The sequence below is a fragment of the Haplochromis burtoni genome, unplaced genomic scaffold (genome assembly GCF_018398535.1).
Source record: "Haplochromis burtoni strain Fernald_Lab_line unplaced genomic scaffold, NCSU_Asbu1 Contig_170, whole genome shotgun sequence".
NCBI lineage: Eukaryota > Metazoa > Chordata > Actinopteri > Cichliformes > Cichlidae > Haplochromis > Haplochromis burtoni.
The window spans coordinates 576,817-600,712 of record NW_024582531.1 but is presented as its reverse complement, the minus strand read 5'-3'; the positions used below and the strand labels follow the sequence as shown (position 1 = coordinate 600,712).

The 23,896-nt window shown below is 39.9% G+C and overlaps 2 protein-coding genes across 4 annotated transcripts in view; one reads left to right on the top strand and one right to left on the bottom strand.

Moving 5' to 3' along the window:
• The window catches only part of blnk (B cell linker), a 27,754-nt gene extending 11,732 nt beyond the window's left edge, over positions 1-16,022 (top strand). Inside the window, exons 1-22 of one of the 2 annotated variants that reach the window (XM_005933592.3) lie at positions 63-297; positions 694-759; positions 1,306-1,352; positions 2,339-2,382; positions 2,461-2,572; positions 2,840-2,931; positions 3,029-3,089; positions 3,208-3,270; positions 5,304-5,329; positions 5,418-5,446; positions 7,848-7,904; positions 8,022-8,049; positions 8,134-8,185; positions 10,677-10,725; positions 10,817-10,844; positions 11,005-11,035; positions 11,450-11,525; positions 11,610-11,638; positions 11,735-11,769; positions 11,850-11,933; positions 12,019-12,174; positions 14,046-16,022. In XM_005933592.3, coding sequence (XP_005933654.1) covers positions 245-297; positions 694-759; positions 1,306-1,352; positions 2,339-2,382; positions 2,461-2,572; positions 2,840-2,931; positions 3,029-3,089; positions 3,208-3,270; positions 5,304-5,329; positions 5,418-5,446; positions 7,848-7,904; positions 8,022-8,049; positions 8,134-8,185; positions 10,677-10,725; positions 10,817-10,844; positions 11,005-11,035; positions 11,450-11,525; positions 11,610-11,638; positions 11,735-11,769; positions 11,850-11,933; positions 12,019-12,174; positions 14,046-14,162 — 1,335 coding nt within the window. In that variant the 5' untranslated portion in view covers positions 63-244 and the 3' untranslated portion in view covers positions 14,163-16,022. Of the gene's footprint in view, positions 1-62; positions 298-693; positions 760-1,305; positions 1,353-2,338; positions 2,383-2,460; positions 2,573-2,839; positions 2,932-3,028; positions 3,090-3,207; positions 3,271-5,303; positions 5,330-5,417; positions 5,447-7,847; positions 7,905-8,021; positions 8,050-8,133; positions 8,186-10,676; positions 10,726-10,816; positions 10,845-11,004; positions 11,036-11,449; positions 11,526-11,609; positions 11,639-11,734; positions 11,770-11,849; positions 11,934-12,018; positions 12,175-14,045 lie in introns of those variants that run through there. The other variant, XM_005933591.3, reaches the window with a different exon arrangement.
• Positions 15,890-20,751, bottom strand: LOC102289426. Of its 2 annotated transcripts, none has more exons than XM_005933590.3 (3): positions 20,398-20,751; positions 17,392-19,603; positions 15,890-17,257 (listed from the first exon to the last, which is right to left on the bottom strand). In XM_005933590.3, the coding sequence occupies exons 2-3, from the start codon at positions 19,574-19,576 to the stop codon at positions 16,593-16,595; spliced, it is 2,850 nt and encodes a 949-aa protein (XP_005933652.1). In that variant the 5' UTR covers positions 19,577-19,603; positions 20,398-20,751; the 3' UTR covers positions 15,890-16,592. The 2 variants fall into 2 exon arrangements, with proteins under 2 accessions (XP_005933652.1, XP_005933651.1); XM_005933589.3 differs by lacking the exon at positions 20,398-20,751 and adding an exon at positions 19,827-20,390.
• Positions 20,752-23,896: the final 3,145 nt, after the last annotated feature.

The following is a 23,896-nucleotide window of genomic DNA, read 5'->3' as shown; positions in this document are numbered from 1 at the left end:
GTGTGTGTGTGTGTGTGTGTGTGTGTGTGTGTGTGTGTGTGTGTGTGTGTGTGTGTGTGAAGGGGAGTGGAAAAGAGAAGTGATTTGTCTGACAGAGGTGGCTCGAGCAAATTCCCTCCCCTGTGTGAGAAGGACGTGACTAAACAAAGGCAGAGTTCATTTACAATTCTGCGAAAAATTCGGCAGTCGACCTTTACCGCATGACAGGAATGTGGCCCGAAAAATGTAAACTTTTGGATCAAACATGAACATGGATACGTTAGGTAAACTGGCTGCTCCTGCCACAGCAAAGATCCGGTAAGAAGATGGGTTTTGTTGTAAATTTTGCGTGAGCGTTGTTGCTTTAAGCCAATTTTTAGTTTGTTTCAAATGTACAAGGAGTATAATTAGCAACAAAAAAAAGAAAAACAAAGCTATGATTTTTATTATGTATCTTTTTTATGTTCTGCTTGGTAATATGTTCTGCAATTCATTACAAAACACTGTAAAACTACAAAAATGTCCATATAGACTTGTATTCATTGTATTCAGCAAAATGCCTCTAAACTCTGTCTGGAAAAGTGAAATGAGGAACTTATGTGAATGCTTCTTTGGAAAGTACTTTTTTGAGCTGAGAAACAAGACAAATTACATGTGCATGTACAACTGCATTTATTTATGACTTCTGTATGAAACCTTATGTTTGCGTTCCAGGCAGCTTCAGAAGATCGTTCAAGATATCAAGAAAAATGATGGCAGCTTCCTGAATAAACTAAAAAGGTCAGTTTCTTAGAATGAAAGCTTTGATTTTCTGCATGGGAAAGTTACATAGTTGTTCAATTTATCTGTCCTGCTACAGTCAAAGAAAAGAAAAGCCTGGTGATCTAAAAGCAAAAGAAAAAAAAAGTCCATGCGGTTTGTGTACATGCACCAGTGGAGAACGTCGATTCCTCTTTCACAACCGTTGGAAAAAGAGACGCAAAGCAAAAATAACTAAAACAGATGGCATCTCTCTCACTTTCCTTTCCTGAAATGAGTCCCCTCAAAACACGCTAAGGATAGAAACTGACACACAAAGGCCATTTATTCAACTCGTGTCTTATGTTTGCAAAAGACTGCTAACTGCATTTGTGCGTGTCATCCTTTTGTGGTTTTACAGCCTTCATGAAGTGAACACACATTTGCTTAAGTTTAAGTGGTCAATGAGTGCACTTTGTTCCACTGCCGAGTTGTCTAATGACAGCGTGTGTGTGTGTGTGTGTGTGTGTGTGTGTGTGTGTGTGTGTGTGTGTGTGTGTGTGTGTGTGTGTGTGTGATGTGAGACAGGCTGACAAACAAACCGGTGCCCACAGTACCGGCGAGAGACTACAGAGGTAAGAACTGAGTCATTAGCCCATATAGTACACTGAAGGAATCAGACATGTAGATTACAGGTCACTGTAATCTACATGTCTGTACAGGGCACAAAGATTCACCTGAGCGGGGCTCCTTGTGTTATTCCTATCCCAGTACAGAAACATCAATGGGACACTTGCTACAAAAAAAAAAATAACTTTGACGTTTCTGACTCATCTCATTAAGACTCACAAAGTTTCTTTTGACTTCTGATGCTCTTGGACGGGATTTTTATTTTTTGTACAGCGTGGGGGTTTCAGACTTTGTCCCACGTGTCTCCTTTGTGCAACTGTAGGAATGGAAACTTTTAAAGAAATCAATCTGTACACATACAGCCATGTGTATTTTTAACTCTAGAAACACAAATTTGACATTTTGAAAGAAGAGAAGTTTGCTATCACTCTCCAGTTTTGATTTGCCGATACCTGCTAGCTTTCTATGAAATAATCTCCTGAACTCTATCACCACATTAGACATAAACATTTACATCTGAATTACAAGTCATCAGGCTGGATTATTATTTTTTAACGTACATCTTTGATTTTTTTGCCTCCGTGTCCATGCTTGAAGGTACAAATTTACTATTAAACAAACTGCAGCTCAGTCAGATCACCTGTTTTCAGATATTGGCTTGATAACCTCTTTGCTTAATTGCATAAAACTTACACAAAAACGTCAGTAAAGTGTAAAAATACAGAATGATAAAATTGCATCATTTTAAATGACTGAGAGACTTTAGTCTACAGTTCAAGAGGTGAGGAGACACACATCACTGGCTCCACAACCGAAACACTGAGTTTTGAGGTTTTACTCTAAAATTGTGCTCTAACACCTGCTGAGTTTCGTTGGTTGCCAGGTTTTACTGTTTTTAGAAATTTGGCTTTAATAACAGCAACGATTGCGTTTCCACATCTTGATTTCTTCCTCTTTGTTACGAAAATGCCTTAAACCTTTGTGTTTACAGATGACCACAGGGAAAGCGACGATCAGCTGTCGGATTCTGATTACGTAAGTTAGAAAAATGCTCATTTTAAATGATTCTTACACTTGCTGATAAGCTTGCTATTAAAAGCGTGTTTATTCCAGGACAATGACACATATGAGGATCCACGTGATGATGACAGCTACGAACCTCCTCCTAGCCACAGAGTCTTCACCGCACCTCCCTCTGGTTCCTTCCCAAGGGGCGAGTATGTCGGTCAGTAGTCCTTTGACCTTTTTTGTCACTATACATACACGCTTTTTTTTCTTTGCTTTTTTTTTTGTTTGTTTCGCTGATGATGCTTTTGAAAATTTACGCAATGTTGACTTCTTTTAATAAAGTTTCTATAGCCTTGAAACTCACTCTTTTGCAGTCATCCCTACATTTCTGCAGAAGTGTGACAAACACACATTGAGTTGCAATACACCAAGCTGTCTCCATGCAAATGATGTCCCTTTTTCTGGTTCTGCTTCTCCTTTTCAGACAGTCCGCCCAAGCGGCCACCCAAGAAGCCCCTCCGCCCAACTAAGTTCAAAGAGCTACCCCCTGAACCCCCAAACGTGGGAAGTGATGAAGTAAGGCCACTTTGATGTGTCATTTCAGTTACATTTCACGACATATTTTAAAATATCTTCCAACGAATGTGGGGATGTTGCCTCTGTTGCTTTTTAGGAGGACTACATAAATCCAGAGGACAATGACAACTATATAGAACCTTCAGAGAATCCTAGCAGTAAGCTACAAGTCAAACATAGAGAAGAAAAAAAAGATCTGTGCTTTGCAATAGTACAAATACAAATAGTTACAGGAAAAATAATAACAGTCCTTTCTATGCTTTTCCTCATACGCAGTGAACAGTGGGAACAAAGCTACAAGAGACCTTCCCAAGTTACCACAGCGGACTCCGAGTCCCGGTGGGTAAAGCACATGGCCAGAGGGGTGTGCAGTGGTCCATCGTTTATCGCGGGGGTTACGTTCTAAACGCATTTCGTGATCGGTGAAATCTGCAAAGTAGCCAACTTTATTTTTTACAATTATTATAGATGTTTTAAGGCTGTAAAACCCCTCACTACACACTTTATACACTTTTCTCACACAGGCATGAACATTTTCACACTTTTCTCTCTTGGTTAAACACTTTCAAAGTTCTAACCTTGGTAGAACAAAAAGTCCAGTATTATAGAATGAAACCAAAGGCACCCACGGTTGCTTTGATGGTGCAAAATGTCTCGTCAACATTGTTGTTTGTTGGGGATAAAACAACCATACAGTACTGCACTTCCGAGTCACACTGCTAGCTTATTAAGATTTATGTAAATTTGACAAGCTGAACACATTCTGTACTGTGCAGGAGACACGGCACGAGATTGACTGACAACGGTCTACAGCCAATCAGAACGCAGAATAAAATGTGCTGTTAAAAAAAAAAGAAAGAAAGAAAAAAAACACACAAAAAAAATCTGCAAAACAGCGAATCCGCAAAAGGTGAACCACATTATACCGAGGGACCACTGTACTACAAAGCAAGATTAATGGGTTAAAACGGTTTGCGCCAAGTGCAATGTACATTCTTTGCTGAGTGAATACATTTTACATGTGCAAGCAGTTAGGCTTTACTAACATCATGAACAAAGCCCAGCTGTAAAGTTGCAGCGGTGCAAACTGTGCACCTCATTGTCATGGGACTTTACTCATACCATGATGCAACAAAAACTGTAAATGATTTTGTACTTGATTAGTATCTGCTGCTAAACGCTAATGTCAGCTTGACAACATGTTGTGTGCTAGTACCTCTTGTTGCAAAAACATTAGTTTGGGCACTTGTCAAAACGTTAGCGATTAGAGGTTAGGCTGCTTTGTTATTCTATCTTACTACATTTTTTTAGTAGTAATTAAGTTTTGCATGTGTTTTGTAAACTACATTATCAAGTTTATTAAAATTAGAGCCTCACTATGCACTAGATTCAGTTCAGTTCAATTCAATTCAGTTTTATTTATACAGCGCCAAATCACAACAACAGTCACCTCAAGGTGCTTTATATTGTAAGGTAGCCCCTACAATAATATATACAGAGGAAAAACCCAACAATCATATGACCCCCTATGAGCAAGCACTTTGGCAACACTGGGAAGGAAAAACTCCCTTTTAACAGGAAGAAACCTCCAGCAGAACCAGGCTCAGGGAGGGGCGGGGCCATCTGCTGCCACCGATGGGGTGAGAGAAGGAAGACAAGATAAAAGACATGCTGTGGAAGAGAGACAGAGATAATAAGTATGATTCAGTGCACAGACCTCTCTATGCATCATGGGAATCCCCCAGCAGCCTACACGTATTGCAGCATAACTAAGGGAGGATTCAGATGAAAAGTTATAAAATCTTAGAGGGTAATGAACCAACCACATCTCAACCACATCTCTATTCCCTTTGAATAGAGGCATGTATCTCACATTATGTAGTTGCTTCAGAGTTGTCCACAATATTGGTTTTAATAAAACCACTCCCCACAAGGGAAAGATGCGATAAGTGTTACAAAGAAAGTGCTGCACAAAAAACCTTGTGAGTAATTTAGTCGATAGCAGATTGCTGCGGTGACCCATAGTTTGCATGTAAGAACTCGGTTTGTCTGCAAATGCGAATGAGCAGCTGAGCAGTGGTAAATGGTAAATTCTTTTTCTGGCTTAAGTGTCACACTTTTCACAGTTTTATTTGGTACCTTCCGTGCAAACTACACGCAACTGCATCAATCTGCTTTTCCAGCCTAAAGCCAAGAACAAAAAAGAAGTCCCGGCTCTGTCGTGACTCCTGTATTTAACAGGTTATTAGTAAATGCATGCAAATGCAAAGGATAGCTAAAAAGCAGCCGAAGAGGCCGATGTAAACCAGCACCAAAAGGTGGCTTTTTTTGGTTCTGCTGCCTGCCTAATTGATGCTGTGGTTATTTTTCAGATTTTTATGAAGTTCCTGACAAAGAGGTAGGACGTTTATGTAAAATGTAATTACACATTTTTTACATGAATACTTGAAGCTGAACACTGTTTGCATTTTATGCTACCCTCACAGGACAATTCTCCAGCTCATCCAGGAAGCAGGTTAGTTTAATACTTTCCAGAGTTACATTCATTCATGTAGACAGACGTCCAAATCTGTGGTGGAATGTAACAAAGTAAATTTACTCAAGTACTGTATATAAGTGTAATATTAAGATTCTTAGATAGTAGTTTTTTTATTGCCACATTTTTGTAACACTTTTACTTTTTCAGTACTTTGTTATTGACTTGATACAGTGGGGCAAAAAAGTATTTAGTCAGCCACCGATTGTGCAAGTTCCCCCACTTAAAATGATGACAGAGGTCAGTAATTTGCACCAGAGGTACACTTCAACTGTGAGAGACAGAATGTGAAAAAAAAATCCATGAATCCACATGGTAGGATTTGTAAAGAATTTATTCGTAAATCAGGGTGGAAAATAAGTATTTGGTCACCTCAAACAAGGAAAATCTCTGGCTCTCACAGACCTGTAACGTCTTCTGTAAGAAGCTTTTCTGTCCCCCACTCGTTACCTGTATGAATGGCACCTGTTTGAACTCATCATCTGTATAAAAGACACCTGTCCACAGCCTCAAACAGTCAGACTCCAAACTCCGCCATGGCCAAGACCAAAGAGCTTTCGAAGGACACCAGGAAAAGTATTGTAGACCTGCACCAGACTGGGAAGAGTGAATCTACAATAGGCAAGCAGCTTGGTGTGAAAAAATCAACTGTGGGAGCAATCATCAGAAAATGGAAGACATACAAGACCACTGATAATCTCCCTCGATCTGGGGCTCCACGCAAGATCTCATCCCGTGGGGTCAAAATGATCATGAGAACGGTGAGCAAAGATCCCAGAACCACACGGGGGGACCTGGTGAATGACCTGCAGAGAGCTGGGACCAAAGTAACAAAGGTCACCATCAGTAACACACTACAACGGCAGGGAATCAAATCCCGCAGTGCCAGACGTGTTCCGCTGCTGAAGCCAGTGCATGTCCAGGCCCGTCTGAAGTTTGCCAGAGAGCACATGGATGATACAGCAGAGGATTGGGAGAATGTCATGTGGTCAGATGAAACCAAAGTAGAACTTTTTGGTATAAACTCAACTCGTCGTGTTTGGAGGAAGAAGAATACTGAGTTGCATCCCAAGAACACCATACCTACTGTGAAGCATGGGGGTGGAAACATCATGCTATGGGGCTGTTTTTCTGCCAAGGGGACAGGACGACTGATCCGTGTTAAGGACAGAATGAATGGGGCCATGTATCGTGAGATTTTGAGCCAAAACCTCCTTCCATCAGTGAGAACTTTGAAGATGAAACGAGGCTGGGTCTTCCAACATGACAATGATCCAAAACACACCGCCCGGGCAACAAAGGAGTGGCTCCGTAAGAAGCATTTGAAAGTCCTGGAGTGGCCTAGCCAGTCTCCAGACCTCAACCCCATAGAAAATCTGTGGCGGGAGTTGAAAGTCCGTGTTGCTCGGCGACAGCCCCAAAACATCACTGCTCTCGAGAAGATCTGCATGGAGGAATGGGCCAAAATACCAGCTACTGTGTGTGCAAACCTGGTAAAGACCTATAGTAAACGTTTGACCTCTGTTATTGCCAACAAAGGTTATGTTACAAAGTATTGAGTTGTATTTTTGTTATTGACCAAATACTTATTTTCCACCCTGATTTACGAATAAATTCTTTACAAATCCTACCATGTGGATTCATGGATTTTTTTTTCACATTCTGTCTCTCACAGTTGAAGTGTACCTCTGGTGCAAATTACTGACCTCTGTCATCATTTTAGGTGGGGGAACTTGCACAATCGGTGGCTGACTAAATACTTTTTTTCAATCAATCAATCAATCTTTATTTATAAAGCACTTTTCATACAGAAAAAATGTAGCACAAAGTGCTTTACATAGTTAAAAGCAGCCCACCCCACCCTCCAACTCACTCCCCACACTCTCAATACACATATATCCCCCCACCCCCACCCACACACACATACACACACGCGCACACTTAAAGAGTAAAAATTGGGCTGGGCTCGCATGAGCCAAGTGAGCAAAATACTTTTTTGCCCCACTGTATATTTAAGAACATGCATTTAATATTATAACAAGTGGTTAAATGTTAAATCAGTGTTCCTAACCTTGCTACCCTTAAAGCCCAAAAGAGATAAAACTGTTTTGAAACTAACCAGGCATATGTATCACTAATGCCTAACTCTTCAAGGAATTGTTTATACTAAATTTAAGTGTATGGCTAATACACTTGTACTTAAATATGATGTTAAATATAGAGCATTAATTCCCCTTTTATTTAATATTGGTACTTTTACTTGAGTAAAATATCTGAGCACTCTGTTATAAAGTACTTGTTATAAATAACAAATAAATAACAGTATTTGGAAATTATTTTGACTGCAACTATTAATAATTTCCTTGGATTTTTCTTTTAGATTATGTCCAACCCCAGCAAAACACTCATCATCTTTACCACCAAAACCCAGCCCCAGGTACGACTACCAAGACTCAAATTATGGCATGGCCAATATTTTGTCATTACATTCTATTCTAATATTTGACGTATAGTGATGTTTTGGAGATTTCTTTTTCTTCTTCTTGTTTTTTAGAGTGAACATGAGGAAATCTCCCACGCATGTAAGTGATTACAAATTTTTAAGGCGCATAAAAGATACTGGACATTAAGAAGGATACCAATGGATTGGTGTTGTTATTATGCAGGTCCAGGAGACAACTGATGGGGATGAATATGAAGTTTGCGATCCAGACGATAGTGAGTATGAAATGAAATAAAAAGAACTATTTGTTCAGAAAGGCCAGTAATATGTACTAGTACTATTGCTGTGGCAGGGTTCACCTGAAAGACCTTGGAAGTGTTTCACTCCTTATCAAAGTGATGGAGTTTTAGATTAGGTGTTCCCTTTTATGATAAGGTCCCCTGCTCTGTATCATTACGAACAAACTGCCTGTATGCACACTGTGTTGGGTATATATAACTTATTGGACAGAGCAACACATTTTGTAGTTTTGCCTCTGTACACCACCGCAATGGATTTTAAACCAAACAATAATTATGTTAAAGTGCAATCAAGGTTTTTTACAAAAAAGATATATTAACTAAGAATTTAAGAATTAGAGCAATTTTTATAAATATTTTTTTTCAAACATCCAAAATTGTTTGGAAAAACTCTTTTTATATGCAAGTATTGATTTCAATACTTGGATTAAAATCTTTAATTTAATTTTCCCAGGCTAGAAACCACAAACATCACCAAATGCTGTGTTTATTCCTTTAAGATGCTTTGCCACTGTAATTTGTTGCCTATTTGTTCATTTTTTCACTCTGATCTATCTTCAGTAACTGAAAAAAATGCTTTATTAGGTTGGGATCATGCAACTCACTTGACATTCGAAGAATATACCAAGTTTTTGCCTTGAGAACCTCTTGAGTTACTTTTGCAGTATGGTCTGGGTGATTATCCATTTGCACTGTGAGGTGTTTTTTAGCATTAGGCTCAATCTGAGAGTATAGCCAGTCCTCTACACATCACAATCATCCTGTTACTTCTATAGTCACATCATCAAAAAACACTAGTGACCCATTTCCACTGGCAGCCATGCATGACCATGCCATAACATTGCCTCCACCAAGTGTGACAAATAATGTGGCATGCTTGGATCCCAGCTGTTTCTCTCCATCTTCATACTTTTCTCTTCTGATCTTTCTTATACGAATTCATCGCAGTTTAATCTGTCCAAATAACTGATTTTAGTGCCATGCAGGCTCTTTTAGATGTTTTCTAGCAAGTATGATCTGGCCTTCTTGCTCTTTAGTATAGCCAAAGGTTAGCACTTTGTTGTAACCCACTGTATTTGCATTAATGAAGGTGTCTCTTGAATTTACAATTTTCCAATGTTACACCGCCTACATAGTGTAAATAATGGGTGCTTCTTAGCTATGGAAATAATTCTGTCAATTTTGACACTTTGGGTGTCATCAGTGGGCTTTCAGGTCTTTGTGACCTTTATGAACAAATTTTTTATTTTAGCATTTTGGCTGCTGCCACGTTGGTTTTTAGGGCCAGAACTTTCCATATACAGGTGGCTTGAGTGCTAAGCTAACACTAGCAAGCTCAGTAGAAAGCTACACCCAAACATGGTACAGTTACAGACGCAAACATACTGATATGATATGTCTGTGAAGGTCATCCAGGTCATCGTAGTCAAAGGAGCTTGCAAAGAAAAGCGTCTGGACTTCTTTAAGTTGCTTGAAGACGTTTCACCTCTCATCCGAGAAGCTTCTTCAGTTCTAAGGTCAAATGGTGGAGAGTCCCAGATATAAACCTAGTGGGAGTATCCCCCCACAGAGGGACAAAAGGACCCCCTGATGATCCTCTAATTGCCTGAGCCAAGGTGTGAAAATGGGTGTGGCTCACAATCAGCCAGAGTTTCAGGTGAACTCATTGTGAAACCTGGCCCCACCTTATCATGCGAATTCCTGAGGTCAGATGGCCCAGGATGTGAGTGGGCGTTAAGGCGTCTGGAGAGGGATCTCAAAACTGGATTATAGATGCCAGACAGTTGGTGTCGTAAGCCCCGCCTCTGTTCAAAGATGGTCGCTCACAGTGGACATAGATGGCTTCTTTCACTCCTCTTTCAAACCATCTGTCCTCTCTGTCCAAAATGGGAACCTTGGCATCCTCGAAAGAGTGTCCTTTATCCTTAAGATGCAGATGGACTGCTGAGTCTTGTCCTGTGGAGGTGTCTCTTCTATGTTATGCCATGCGCTTGTGAAGTGGCTGTTTGGTCTCTCCAATGTAGAGGTCTGGGCATTCCTCGCTGCACTGTACAGCATACACCACATTGTTAACATACACCACATTGTTACGCTTTTCTTTGCAAGCTCCTTTGAATACTGATATGATACTAGACTTTCACTCAACAAAGTTGAAGCACAAACCTTTTAAGGAGTACCACTGTAATCCTTACTATCTGTAAGTTAATCCATTGAACTGCTACAAAAGGCATTACACCACAAACAGGATCAAAGGTTGCAGTTCAGGTCATTCGTATTAGTCAAGATCAGGCCAAGTAAAAAGCGTCAGATGCAGTGGTGTAAAGAACGCCACTCTCAAGTGACAAATCACTTTTCTACGATGGAATGACTAATTTATAATTTCAAAAATACTGACATAACTAGCATTTATACTGTATAGGGAACCCAGTAATACACTCATATAACTGCTTTGTATTTGCTCTTCTAGGTCCTGGGAGGAATCGTCCTCCACGTCTACCTAAACCTATACCCAGAGAGTAAGCATCACTTACCCTAACATTATTTCAGTTAACATAAAGCTATGAGCTCAAAGAATAGAATAAGTGATCATTTCCTTGTTTTCCACAGGAGGTCACCAAAACCACCTCTAGGACCGGTAGGAATTTAATTTAAATGAAAGCAATGCAAACAATGTTAGAATATTATAATTATCTGATTAAATGTCTAGTTTTTCATATAATACACTCATTCCTGTCAACATTACACACTTTCACTGATGACGGTGAAAGAAATACTAAATATGACTTTCATTCCAGAGGCCAGATTTAAAAGCAAAGGACTGTGAAAGTAAGTATTTTAATTAACTCCCATTATTAGCCACACCTGACTGAGCCTTTAATAAACACTGGGCAATCAGCCAATTAGTGCAATCTGCTTCCATAATTGTGTGCACAGCTTTAGCACACATCTCATTTCCTCTGTGGTTTCCACTTGCTTTCCCATTATCACTTAATTGCAGAAGCACACGAGCAGTACAGACAGTGCATAAGAATGACAGACGAGTTGGACTGTAGTAGATTTTACCGTCATTTACAGATTTTTCACGTTAAATCTATTCCAGTTATAAGGACTTAAATATACAGACTGAAAATGCTTTATTGACAAATTTTACAAACTGCTGATTACTGAAAAATTATCTTTATTTTCTACTTATACCTAAACAGTAAGCAGACTAATTTCAGCATGTCTGTATTTTTCAAGGCAAAACACTGCCTTTGGCTCATAATGAACAGAAGACTCCTCCAAAAGCCTTTACACTGGACTTTCAGCGACCAAAGTAAGTGGTAAAAAATGTCTTTAAGCACAGCTTTGTACTGTGCACTCACTGACGTCTGCTCTGTTTGTGGACTCTGTCTTGCAGAATTCCTATTCCACAGTTTACCTCCCCAAGTAAGTGTGGGCCCCCCTTGTGTCTAACATCCACGTACACAGGAATTTTGCACTTCAATGTAAAATGACATAAATTCTTACCGTTTATTTTCGCAGAGCCTCATGAAAATGACACAGGAGATCAAGATAAGGTGTGCTCGTAAAACAGTAGACTGCAAAGATGTTTTTCATAATACATTTGTAACCCTCATTTCCCTTCACTTTATTTCAGGATGCAGACATCTATAGGAAACCCTGGTATGCCAGTGGGTGCGACCGAAAAACTGCTGACGATGCCTTGTTTCGCTTGAATAAAGTGAGAATCTTCTTGGTGAGAAGAGAGAGCTGCTGAGCCGTCATTTTTGTAATCTGGGTTTGACTCTGAGCTTTTTCTGTTTCAGGACGGAGCGTTTATGGTGAGAAAGAGCTCTGGTCATGACGCACAGCAGCCGTATACGTTAGTGGTGTTTTACAATGGCAGAGTGTACAACATCCCAATCCGCTATATACCAAGCACTCAGCAGTATGCTCTGGGAAGAGAGAAGAAAGGGGAAGAGGTAAATATATGTCTTTGATAGGTCTGTTCAGTTTAAGTGTATCTGTACTTTAGTAAGAGCCCTTTTATGCCTGTCTAGGCTGCTGTTTGTCAGAATTGTGACACTAACAGTGCCATACACTTTACAGGTAACACATTAGTGTGGCAAATACCACAAAACTTACTATTTACTGCACTACTTGGTACAATAAATAACAACAGATATACTTTATGCTTCATTTAACCCACATTTAAGAAATTCTAAATAGGATGAGGATAGTAAGCATGCACAATAGTAGTAGAGTAAATGCTAAAGAAACGTGGCTATAGCTGGGAATTCGGTTAGAATTCATTTTGTTATTTAAACGTCTACTTTTCAAAATGTTTGGAAATTTTCTGCTTACTTACAGCGTTTACGGTAAATGGACAGATTTTTTATATAGTGTTTTTCTACACTACCTAAACACCTTATACAACTTGCCTCATTCACACAAGCATATTTTTCTGTGCGTTTTCCTACGTGTTTTTTATCTAATGTTCACACACATTTATGCTCTGATGGATGCATCGAGAGCAACTTGGGTTTGTGTCTTACCCAAAGATATCATTTTCCCAAGCAAATGATCTGCCTAGCTGATTTGGCACAGGTTCTGTGCTGGCTGTCCTACCTGATGATGAAACCCTACCCTTTCATCTGGGCTTAGGACCAGCACCAGAGGTGTATTGGCTTGTAAGCCCTCGTGGGCTCTTGTGTGTCAGGCAAAAGCTAGGGGAAATTATTCCTTTTTCAAGCTACATAAACCAAAAAGATTTTCCAATTTAATCAGTAGTGTTATGAATTAGAAAGGTACCCTGCTTTATTAATAATTATTAGACTCATATTAAAGAAACAACAACACTTTGACTGTCTTCTTAAAAAACGAATCACCTTTTTTGCAAATTTCCCTTTTGAATAAACTTCCTAAATGAAAGGTCCCATATTAAAGCCTTTTTTAACAAGTTCATTTAACTCACCTGGCCCCAGGGCCTACAAACTGTAGACATTATTATTATTATTATTATTATTATTATTATTATTATTATTATTATTATTATTATTATTATTAAAACGCTTTCTACCTGTCAGCTTGTTTTTTCACCTAAAGGGTCATCCAGTGATTCGTGAAGTTGGCCGCTGTGGTTAGATAGTAGATAGTAGTATTTACCAATCAGATTGTTGGTAGGTTAATCCGCAGTCAAAGCATCAGGTTTGTGTGTGAATGTTAGAAAAAGGTTCTTAGACATAGATAAGAGCTGTATGAATGTGTGTGACTGAGTGAATTACACTTGTAGAAAGTGTTTTGATTGCTTAAACTGAGTAGAAAGGCAACACATAAGTACCAGTCCATTTACCCTTACCATTAATTTATAGTGCCACAAGTCTGTGGCCAAAAAAGAGCAATGATATGAGAGTCTTATGAAAATTCCGAAATCCTGCTCATCATGAGATCTGGCCAGCATGAGATTTTAAAAAAAAACTCCTGCAAACCTCAAGAACCTTTTACTTCCACTTGATCAATGGAATCGATTCCATTAAATGTAGCATGTCACATTATACTTACGTAACAAAACTACATGAAAAACTTGCATATAATTAAATTACTTTAAGTCAGCATTTTGGGAATAGATATATTTTTGTCTTTAGGCAGCATCGTTGTAAAATGTGCCATATTCAAATACGTTTTCAAAAATGGCATCAACATGCACGCATAAAGACAAGGCCATGTCCTAACACAGAGACCTACACAGTGGTGGACAGGGTTAAAATGATCTCAAGCCTCATCCTAATGCTGTAAACATTTTCCTTTAGTCTAACAGAATATTCTCCTTTGTGGGGGTTTTTTCTCATTGCAGCACTTCAGCAGCATCTCTAAGATCATTGAGAACCACCAGAGAAACCCCCTGGTGCTGATTGACAGTCAGAGCAATGCCAAAGAAGCCACCAAGTTATGCTACCCAGTGAAGCCCTAGGCGACCCTCGGTGACTCCAAACAGCAGAGTGATTGGTGCTGAGCGACTCGGTCCACTGTGTTTGCTGACTTTACAGAGGTCACTGGGGGCTGGTTTGAAACACACCCGAGTGCAGAGCTTGATTGTTTCAAAACAAGCACAGGAGTCACCCAGTGCGGGCGTGCATGAGAACCTCACCAACACGGAAGCTTCCGTCGTGTTATGTTAAAGATTATTTAGATTGACACCCTGGCGAGTGATGTGACATCACAGTGTTACACTGATAATGAATCGTCTTTCCCCAATTTTCTGAGAACTTATCTTGACAGAATTCCTCACTTGTGATAATTCTTTTTTTCCTTTTGACCTAATGCAGCATCAAGTGGTCTGACACTATATGATATATGATTTTATGTATGCATTTCTGCCAAACTGACTAAGAACTGTGTGTGAAAAGCAATCCTTTTTCTACTGTCCACAATGACACCTTGAACTGTAAATCTACAATTATAACTTGCCGAATTGGCATAAATAACGTACACAGAATACTAGAATGTGTCTAGAGCTGGACTTTGAGCTCTACAGGGGACACCAACCAGGTTCAGAATAAACCGCAGGAGCACGCAATGGGATTTCAATAAGCGTGAGCCAGACAACACAAATTCAAACCCATCCCAACCCTTAATCTGTGGTTAGGATGTTGTGCAGGAGCAGCAGCCCCATTATCTTTTTCCCCTTCTTCAATGGTGGAAGGACTGCACACTGGACCTGCCTGCACTGCTGGCCATGCAGAGCTGAAGTAGCACAGACACAGAGAACTTTTAAACTCATGTTTTATTCACTTTTTTTTTAATGCTCAGTTGGTAAACAGTGTTTTAAAATGAATCAGGGAATGAGACAGCTTTGCTGTAAGCAGAAAGAAGCAGGAAGCAGTAGGTTTATGATAGCAATACTTCAAGGAGCAATTTCTACAAGGTTGTATATTTGGTTTTAATAAAAAAAACTTTTGTCTCGTATATTCAGTCACAACAAAATGTCACCAGGAACTTACAAAGTCTTCCATTTATTCTCTCTTCAACATGTAATGCTATCACACTCGTGTACATTTGTTGCATAAAAATAATTCCTAGGCACTTTGTGAAAAATTCTCAGGTTATATAATATTTTGTACCTCTAGCAGAACTATGTACAATTATAAATCTCAGAAGCTAAACTGAAAAAGAATTATTCACACTTATGAAATGGAGATTCATGCACAATTTATATACATACATCCATTCAATAGTCAGACACAAACAAACACATGACAGCAGGCACACGTTTCTCTCTTTCTCTCTGTGAATACTGAGGGATCACGGCTGCACGAGGAAATGTCGAGCCACAGTAGGACACCGGTTGAGATTGTCATAGGCTTCGGCCTGATAAGGTGAGGTAACGGGAAATGTATATTCTGCTTTCATAGTGCAATCAAAGGATAAGATTATCATCATTTCAAGTCAAACAGAGGAAATGTACGGAGGACCAAAAAAAATTTAATTAAATAAAAATCATGATCAGATCATCGAGGCCTATTTAAGTTAAAAAAAAATCTAGGTTTGATTTTTTTTTTTAAGAACTCAATTTGTCACTGAACATGACAACACAGGTATGTTTTGAAAGTAGTCCTCGGTGTATTAGCTCCCACTGCATGAACAAATGCATCAAAATATTCTCTTGCAGTTAATACTATATTTGAACATAATTTGGAGTTTACACAAAAGGGGGAAAAAAAAAAAAAAAAAAGCAAATACACTTATTTTGCTAATGACCTGGGGAGGAAATGCATATAGGAAGCACATAAAGGCTAAACCGAAGTATCATAAATAAATGTTTCATAAAACAGCTTATTGGGGTTTTGGTTTTTTTGTTTTTTTGTTTTAAACACAGTTTTGGTTTATCCGAGTAACTTGTGGGTCCCTGTGACCCATTCCAAAAAACATAAATATTACAGCTACCACACTGTATAGCCTACCCGTACATAAACTGATCCGTAAAACAGATGGTATGGCAAATATACATATTACAGTGTTCTATAAAGATTTCATACAACAGTGTACTTATGTCACCTTAAATAAAGCTATTGCGTAGACAATAAGACAAACAAAGAACAAAATTATCAACGCCACTTCCTTGTGGCTTTACATATAATCACTCATCTCCAAAAAGAGGTGCATCAAGCTACTCAGACTGGGAGAGACAATAGGTAAAAATACCCTGAGAATGTGAACCCTCCAGGAAGCATGACTTGATTCTTATCAAAGAAAAGAAGAAAAAAACAACAACAACCTTTTAGACGTAAAAATAAAAATGGTTTCCATTATTGCGTTCTCTTATTGCAAATTCACCTTTTTCCAGACTATTTTAAGTTTGCTTTGGGTTGTTTTGTTTTTTTAAATCCAGTGTGTGCGACATTTAAGAGTTTTCACAGTTTGGCCTATTCCACTCCATCAGGTGCCGCTGCCGGTGGGCCAGCCACATTTCCTGACTGGTGAAGACCCTGCCGCAAAACCAGCAGCGAAACTTCGTCACGACGTCTCTGCTGGGAGACATCACGCCCACCATTTCGTACTTTTTCCTGCTCAGCCTGCGAAGTTTGAACTTCAAAGAGAACCTTTCCTGCACTGAGTTTTTACCGCTCCACGCGGCTTCCGTTAGGTCGTCTGCCGCAGGGAGCTCGCTGCTCAAAGCCGAGAGCGCGTTCAGAGTCCTGCGTGACAGTATGACCTTCTGCACATCTCCTCTGTACCTGTTCACAACCTCCATGATCCTGGCCACCTCAGGAATGTCAGCATCGGGATGATTTAGCACTACAACAGGCTGGTCTCCTGTTGGACGCTTTACCAGCTGAGAGGGATTTAAGGCTACCAACTTCAAGGTCCTCTCCAGATCTTTTGGGACGGGCTGCCACCGACAGCCAGGGGCTGATGAGGGCTCTTCTTGGATGGCTTTACCAGCAGGTGAATGGTTTTTGTTGAGGATGTTTGTGAAGGAGTCTACAGGCACTTCTCCAAATTTCACCCCTTCAATGCTCCGATCACTCAGCTTTGCAGATGGGCCACAGCAGGAACCCATCTTATCTGCAAAATAAAAAGTAAAAAACACTCAGCATATTTAAAATTACAACTCAAAGTTCAAATATTGGGAATAAAATGCCATTGGAAATTAAATCTTCAGACATTTTATGTAGAGAAAGTAGAAATTCTAATTTTACCTCGTGTTGGAAGAGCCGGTTGGGAAATAGAGGAAGTTTGAGGAGTCACTCCATCAGCAGCAGAACTCATCTCATCATTCGACTCAGGGTAGCGACTGCCATTCTGCGATGGCTCAAGCCCTACATTCTCAAGGCTTGCTTCAGTCACTGACCCAGCCTTTGGATTTGTTGGACTCATCCAAAGGGCTGAAATGCTCTTGTCAACTTCCATGAAGTTCAGCAACTTCTCTGCATCGCCCTCCAGTTCTTGATGTGCCGGAATCAAACCTTCACGTAGATCTGGCGTGTTTGCAGTCATATTTCTAGAACTTGTTGGTTTTGCAGTGCATCCTGGAGTGAAGTCCTCTTTTGGCTTTGATTGCTGAATTGAGCTAATGGCTTCAAATTGGTCATAGAGTTCAGTCTCTGAACCTTTGGTCCATTTCTTCTGGTGTACTTCTAATGGGCACACGGTTTGGACAATCTGTACAGTCTCCTCCATTGCCGTATGAGGATATTGCAGTCCATGCTGGCCACTGCCCTCTGATGGAGACAAAGAAGTTTGTGACACCCACTGCTTGTCCTTCACAGGATTTTTTTTCAATACTATCTTTAAGGACAGCTCTGGTGACCTTTTATTTGCTTTTTTAAACCTGGTCTTCCTTTTACGCCGTCGACATTTCCTCTTGTTTTTTGGCATGACTTTATATTTGGGCATTTGCTCCTCAGCCTCCTTTGTCAACTTCAGATCACTGGGAACATGATTGCCATCACCATAAACAGGCCCCTCCAGCTTTTTAATATGCTCTTCAGTTTCCTGAGCAATCTTTAGTTCCTGATTCTCTCGGTTTTCCTGGATGTGAGTGCACTCCGTTGGCTCAGTGTGGGCTGATGCCGAGACATCATTATGTAGTTTATTTTCAGCATGCATACACGGAGCACACTCGTTCAAAGTCGAGTGACATCCATTTTGGTTGACCACGCACTGAGCATCGCCAGCAGCACTTTCAGCTTCCTTATCTGACGATGCCACCGTTTTCAACCTTTTGCCGTAAGAAGCACCGTTCTGAGCTACAGTTATCTTGTTCTTCAGCGTCAAAACAGTAAGATCTGATGACACGATGCTGTTCTCCTGCATGGGGAGAAGATTTATATCTTGCGGGATGTTTGACAGAACAGTTTTCAGGGCCTTGGTCCATTTCTGGTCACCAGTTTCTCCTGCAACAGATTTCATCAGAAACTGTTGAGTCTCCTCTAGTGTTGTTTGTGGATCTGACAGATGGCAGTATTTATCCAAGAATTCTTTCCCGGGCAGAGAAAGGCAGTCCGGCGTCAGCCAGCGCATTTCCCTAACTACACTTCTTGTTCTGGGCTTCACATTGGGGATTGTATCATTTGGTTGTATTGCTAGAGAATGAACCGCCTTCCTTTTTTTCTTCTGGTTGCCATTCTGGCACATATGGGCAGTCTTAATGTGCTTAGTTATCAACCATTTCTGAGATGCCTCAAAGCCACAGAGATGACAGTGTAACCTTTGAGTAGTTGATAGCTGATTCACGTCCTTTGTGTGCACCAACAGATCATCGGCTCCTTCCAGGTCCAAATTATGTACGTACACATGCTCTAAAAATACTCTAACATCACCTGTGGAGAATTTCTGGCACATTTCACATGAGTATTTGCCGTTTGGGCAGTGATACGCAGTCAGGTGAGCACTGAATTCAGGCCATGTGCGTCTAATGTCATCATTGCATATGCTGCAGCTAGAAAAAGTGTCTTTGTGGCTTAATAGGTGGACCTGAAGATAGGAGAACTTGTCTGTGCTAAAACTACATACATGACAGGAAAAAAATGGGGTAATCCCTCTGTGTTTTTCCTCAAAGTGTCTCATTAAGTCTTTGGGAACATATTCCAAATTGTCACTGCACTGAGAGCAGGTGAACCGGAGCGCATTCCCATGGTTATTTGTCCCGCACTGGCTTTGCGGCACTTCCTGCGAGGGCTTCTTTGATGAAGGCCGCACTGTGCTCTGCTCCCACTCCTCTGATATCTTTTTTGGTCCACACTTATCTTCATTTTGCATAGCTAGGGGCTGAACGGCATTCTTCCTGAGGTGGAGCTGTTTGTGGCGGTCTCTGTTCTTATTGTTGGTACGCTGTTTATTATCTCCTGCAGATGTAGCTGTGCAGATACCCACCGAATCCATGGTTTTAATTTGTTGTTTTCCAGATTTCTGAAAGTGCAGAAAAACACAAGCAATTTGGTCATACTGTACTTTATTCTCTGTGCTTCATCATTTTACAGCTGCTGCATTCACTGTCCTGCTCTGCATCCTAATTTAATACAAGTCCACCTGTTGCTGGCTATGGTTCAAACTGTGTCTACCTGGATGTAAAATTACACATATGGTACAATAATAATAAACTATTTGCGACTACCAGGTGCAGGAAACCCACCTGCTCCATTTATGAACTTTCATGCGCTGCATAAACCCAGCATATATGTGCTATGCTAAGCGATGCAGCTAAAAACATCCCTCTCGACTCAAAAAATTAAATAAATGACGCACATAAACAAGAATAGACTGAGCTAGCACTTTTTAGCAGATTAAACAGAGGGGTGTTGCGCGGCCATTGTGCAGTTTGACTTGACCACAACAAAGTGACAAGACTCGCTTTGTAGAGAGACAACGACCGCCTCGGGAATAAAGTTAGACAAAACCGTAGCACCAGAGTCTCTCCACTATCGCACAAACAGGAGTGTTTTTAATTTGGTGACCAAGCTAACTGTTAAAACTGAGGCGGCGTTTAACTGATTTGAATTAACGTGACGCAGAAGAGCTTACAAAGACGGAATAACTTGAGGGATACAAAGCGTGCCAACAAAGTTACACCGCATCCGTTTATTCATCTCGCGTCGACTTTTTACTGCACAAAGACCCGAGCGGTTGAATAAATCATTAATAAAGCCGTAGCTGTTTAACTAGTAGTCTCTGAATTTTTTTCTTTTTTTTTCTTTTTTTTTTACCTTTTCTTTTGTGGAGAGCTTGACAGCTCAGCGAGTGGCAGCCATGATGGTTTTTCATCCGGGGATTACAGCCTCTGAGCTGCTTTTAGCCTTTAGCCGGGTGCCTCCGTCCTGTCCCGGGCCTACAGCTAAGCACAGACGCCGAGCTGATTTAATGGGGAAAACAGCCCTCAGTGCGCCCACGTAGCGTAGTTTAAAAAAAAAAAATACTCCTGCTAGCAGAAGACAAGAAAACCGAAAATAGTGGAAATATAACAAGGCGTACATGAAAACACCTATTTTCCAAAATTGTTAGCAAAATAATAATAATAACAACATTAACTGGTCGCGGCTAACTACTGCAGCCCACAGCACAGCTCGCATGCTGGCTTTTGTATGACGGTAACAATTCCACTGAGTAGTCTTAAATGTTATTATGAGCTTTCATACAATATGTTTCTGTGTGAATGTAAACTTCTAAGGAAGCTGTTCATGTCCTTTCCAACATGAACATTTCTAGAGTTATTTTTCTACAGGAGTGGATTAAAGTGAAGCAAATTGTTAAACTGCCCCCAAATAGGACCTTCACAGATTGGTCCACATGGTCACAAAAAACCATTTACATCACTCAAACCAAGGACACCCTAGGAATTGAGGAATAATCCCAGGCTACTCACAGCAAAATTTCAGTTTTAAAGATTGTTTACATTTCTGCCCCCAAAGTGCGCTGCCAACTTTTGCATTTATGTTTCTTTTTGAAACAAAAAAATGAAAAATTTGGGCATTGCTCTTGGTTTTGGATACTGTGTCAAATACAGTGAAAATACAATGAACTTTATTTTGTGCATTTTTAGAATGATTCGACAGCCACACGTTGTTAGACAACAGTTATGCAATGTCCTCAATTTCACAGTCGCATCCACACCTTGTTCCTCACATCCAGTTTCAACATAGAAAGTTGGTAATTGTGAAAATGCTCAACTCAAGTCTTTAAAATGGGACTTTAAGAATTATTGATTGATGGCTACATCGATTTTTTTGGATGGACCAAAAGCAAGGTGAGGATTATTACAAAAATAAAAACTGTAGGAAATTTGTGTCTTTATATTTTTTATTTAAGTATTTAGGTCTCTTCGATCATATATAGTGTGTTACTGGATCATAATTATTGATTCATTCATGATTTTAACTTCTACTGAGTATCCAGTAGACAGTCTATATGTCTATGAAGTGCTGTGTTTACAATTAACAGTGACTGAAAAAAAATCAATGAATGTTACACAATGTAAGTATAATCTGATGGTTTTGTTTCTTTCGGTTTTGTATAAGAAGTAAAACCCTGTGGTAGTCAATCAACACAATAAGATCTGAACTGGTGATAGCCTCAGTCAGACTCAAGCAGGGATGTGTTTGTATTTGTTATTCCAGGCAGGTACAGCGTTGAATGCAGTCTATAATACTGCAAAACACTGAACAAGTGAAAGTTTAGGTTGCCTCTGCTCTGCCTGCTATATCCTTTGGGTTTGTGGAGCACTTCACAAATTTAATTAACACACAGTGAAGGGCTTCGTATAGTTCAATAGCAGCTATAAAATTTGACCACTGGGCCTGGAGTGGAGCAAATGTGACACCCTTTATTGCAGCTACTTAATGGGCTGTAGATTCATTCGCACTTGTGACCTTTCGGCAATCTTTAATAAGACTCTCTAATTTGAATTGTAAATGGACATAATCACTATAGGGATTTTAATAAGTGACTTCGTGTAGGTACAAATTAGTATGCCATCTTTTACTGACTGACTTTTTAAGTATTAAAAGTATGAGACAGTAGAATGCTGACTCTTCAGAGCTGACCCACACTTTCTAAACCACCGACATGACCCTATCCATGGATTTTTAATTACAAACTGTGCCATCTGTCCTTTATGATTAGTTTACAAAAATCACTTTTAGATTTTAAAGTTGTCAGAACAACGCCCCTCTAACAGAGTTTAAATGAATGCATCTGGGCAGCATTGCAGATTTTAGCTGGGTCTCCAGAGGAATGTTGCCTATTTTGAGACACCAATGCCAGGAAGTAAACAGCTTTATGATGCTAACCTTAAATAGGATCAGTAACTTAAAGGTTGTTTACATCATCTGCCATTTCTCTCCATGTGCTTTTTGAATGACTCTGCAGTGGCTTGGTCACACTACTGAGCCGGACAATAGCTGTCAGCTGCACTCCAAGTAGGAGCTGCATGACACAACAAAGAAGAAGAAGAAGAAGAAAAAAGCCACTGGCTCCCTCCACCCAGGACACCATTCGTTTCCGCTGACAGACAGTTTCAGTCCTTTATAAAGACGGCTTCCCACCGCCTCAGCAATATCTACCACAGAGTGGTTAGCATTACCAATCCTCTTAACCCTCACCCCCTGCATGCAGCCACACTCCCAGACTGCTCTTTCCATTATTTAAATGCATCACGGAAGCAGTGTGGTGTTTTCTTGTAAAATGTAAATTTGTTATGCGCCAGACAATATTTAAAAAATAAAAAGGTTGTCTTAAGTGATGTTAATGTTAACCTTTAAATGTTATCTTCAAGTTACTGATCCATTGTTGCAAGATAAGGACTAGGTGTGGCTCAGTCAGTCGTACCGGCATCCTTATCACAGCCCCTGGGAAGCCACCAGGGAGTCGACCCTTCTTTGATCTTCCTTTGTCACCTGATAAAACTTGTCCCCAGCATTGGTGGCTCAAAATAGTCAACATTCCTCTGTAGCTCCAGCTAAAAATCTGCACTGCTTCCCGAATGCACTCATTTACATATATCAAATCAATTTCCCTCACCATCATCACTAAAATGGGTTCTTCTGCTAACCTGGAAAATCTGGAAAAGTGCATTACATAGAATTCCCCTTGCTCTTGAAGTTATAGAGGAACAGATGTTACTTTAACCTATTTGAGTTAAATTAAATGGTCCTGTGCCTCTGGGACAAACTGACCCATTTTGGAGTTGCATTACAAAAAGTGACTGATTGAATTACTTTGCCTGCACAGGGATTTTTTTTACATGTATATTGGAAAAACAATTATTCTTCTATTGTAAGTTTTAAAGGTCATCACACTCTCCTGGGAGTAGATAAAACTCAGTTAGGTAAATGTAGCCACAAAGAAAATAATCACTTTCACATTTGTTATCACAGCTGTGTACACAAACAGACGTGACGCAGATGTAAATTCAATGAGCATTTTCTTTTTAGTAGATTTTCACCATATTTCATTCATTGAATGTGCTGCACTAATGGATTGGCCCACTATTTTAGTTTTTACTTTCACTTGATATTTTCACTTTCATGAGAGAAAGGAACAAACCAGTATCATCTAGCCTAGAAACCAACAACCTGGTTAGAAGGAATGGTTACAGTGACTCAGCACTACTGTGAGACAGCAAGACAAACAAGACGGATATGAGTTTCTCTAAAACTAATATAATATAATATAATATAATATAATATAATATAATATAATATAATATAA

Bases quoted from the DNA above. Each gene is read 5' to 3' on its own strand.
- LOC102289426 (XM_005933589.3), bottom strand. The intron at 17,258-17,391 runs GTAAAATTAGAA...TTTATTTTGCAG, and splicing joins ACCGGCTCTTCCAACACGAG to ATAAGATGGGTTCCTGCTGT.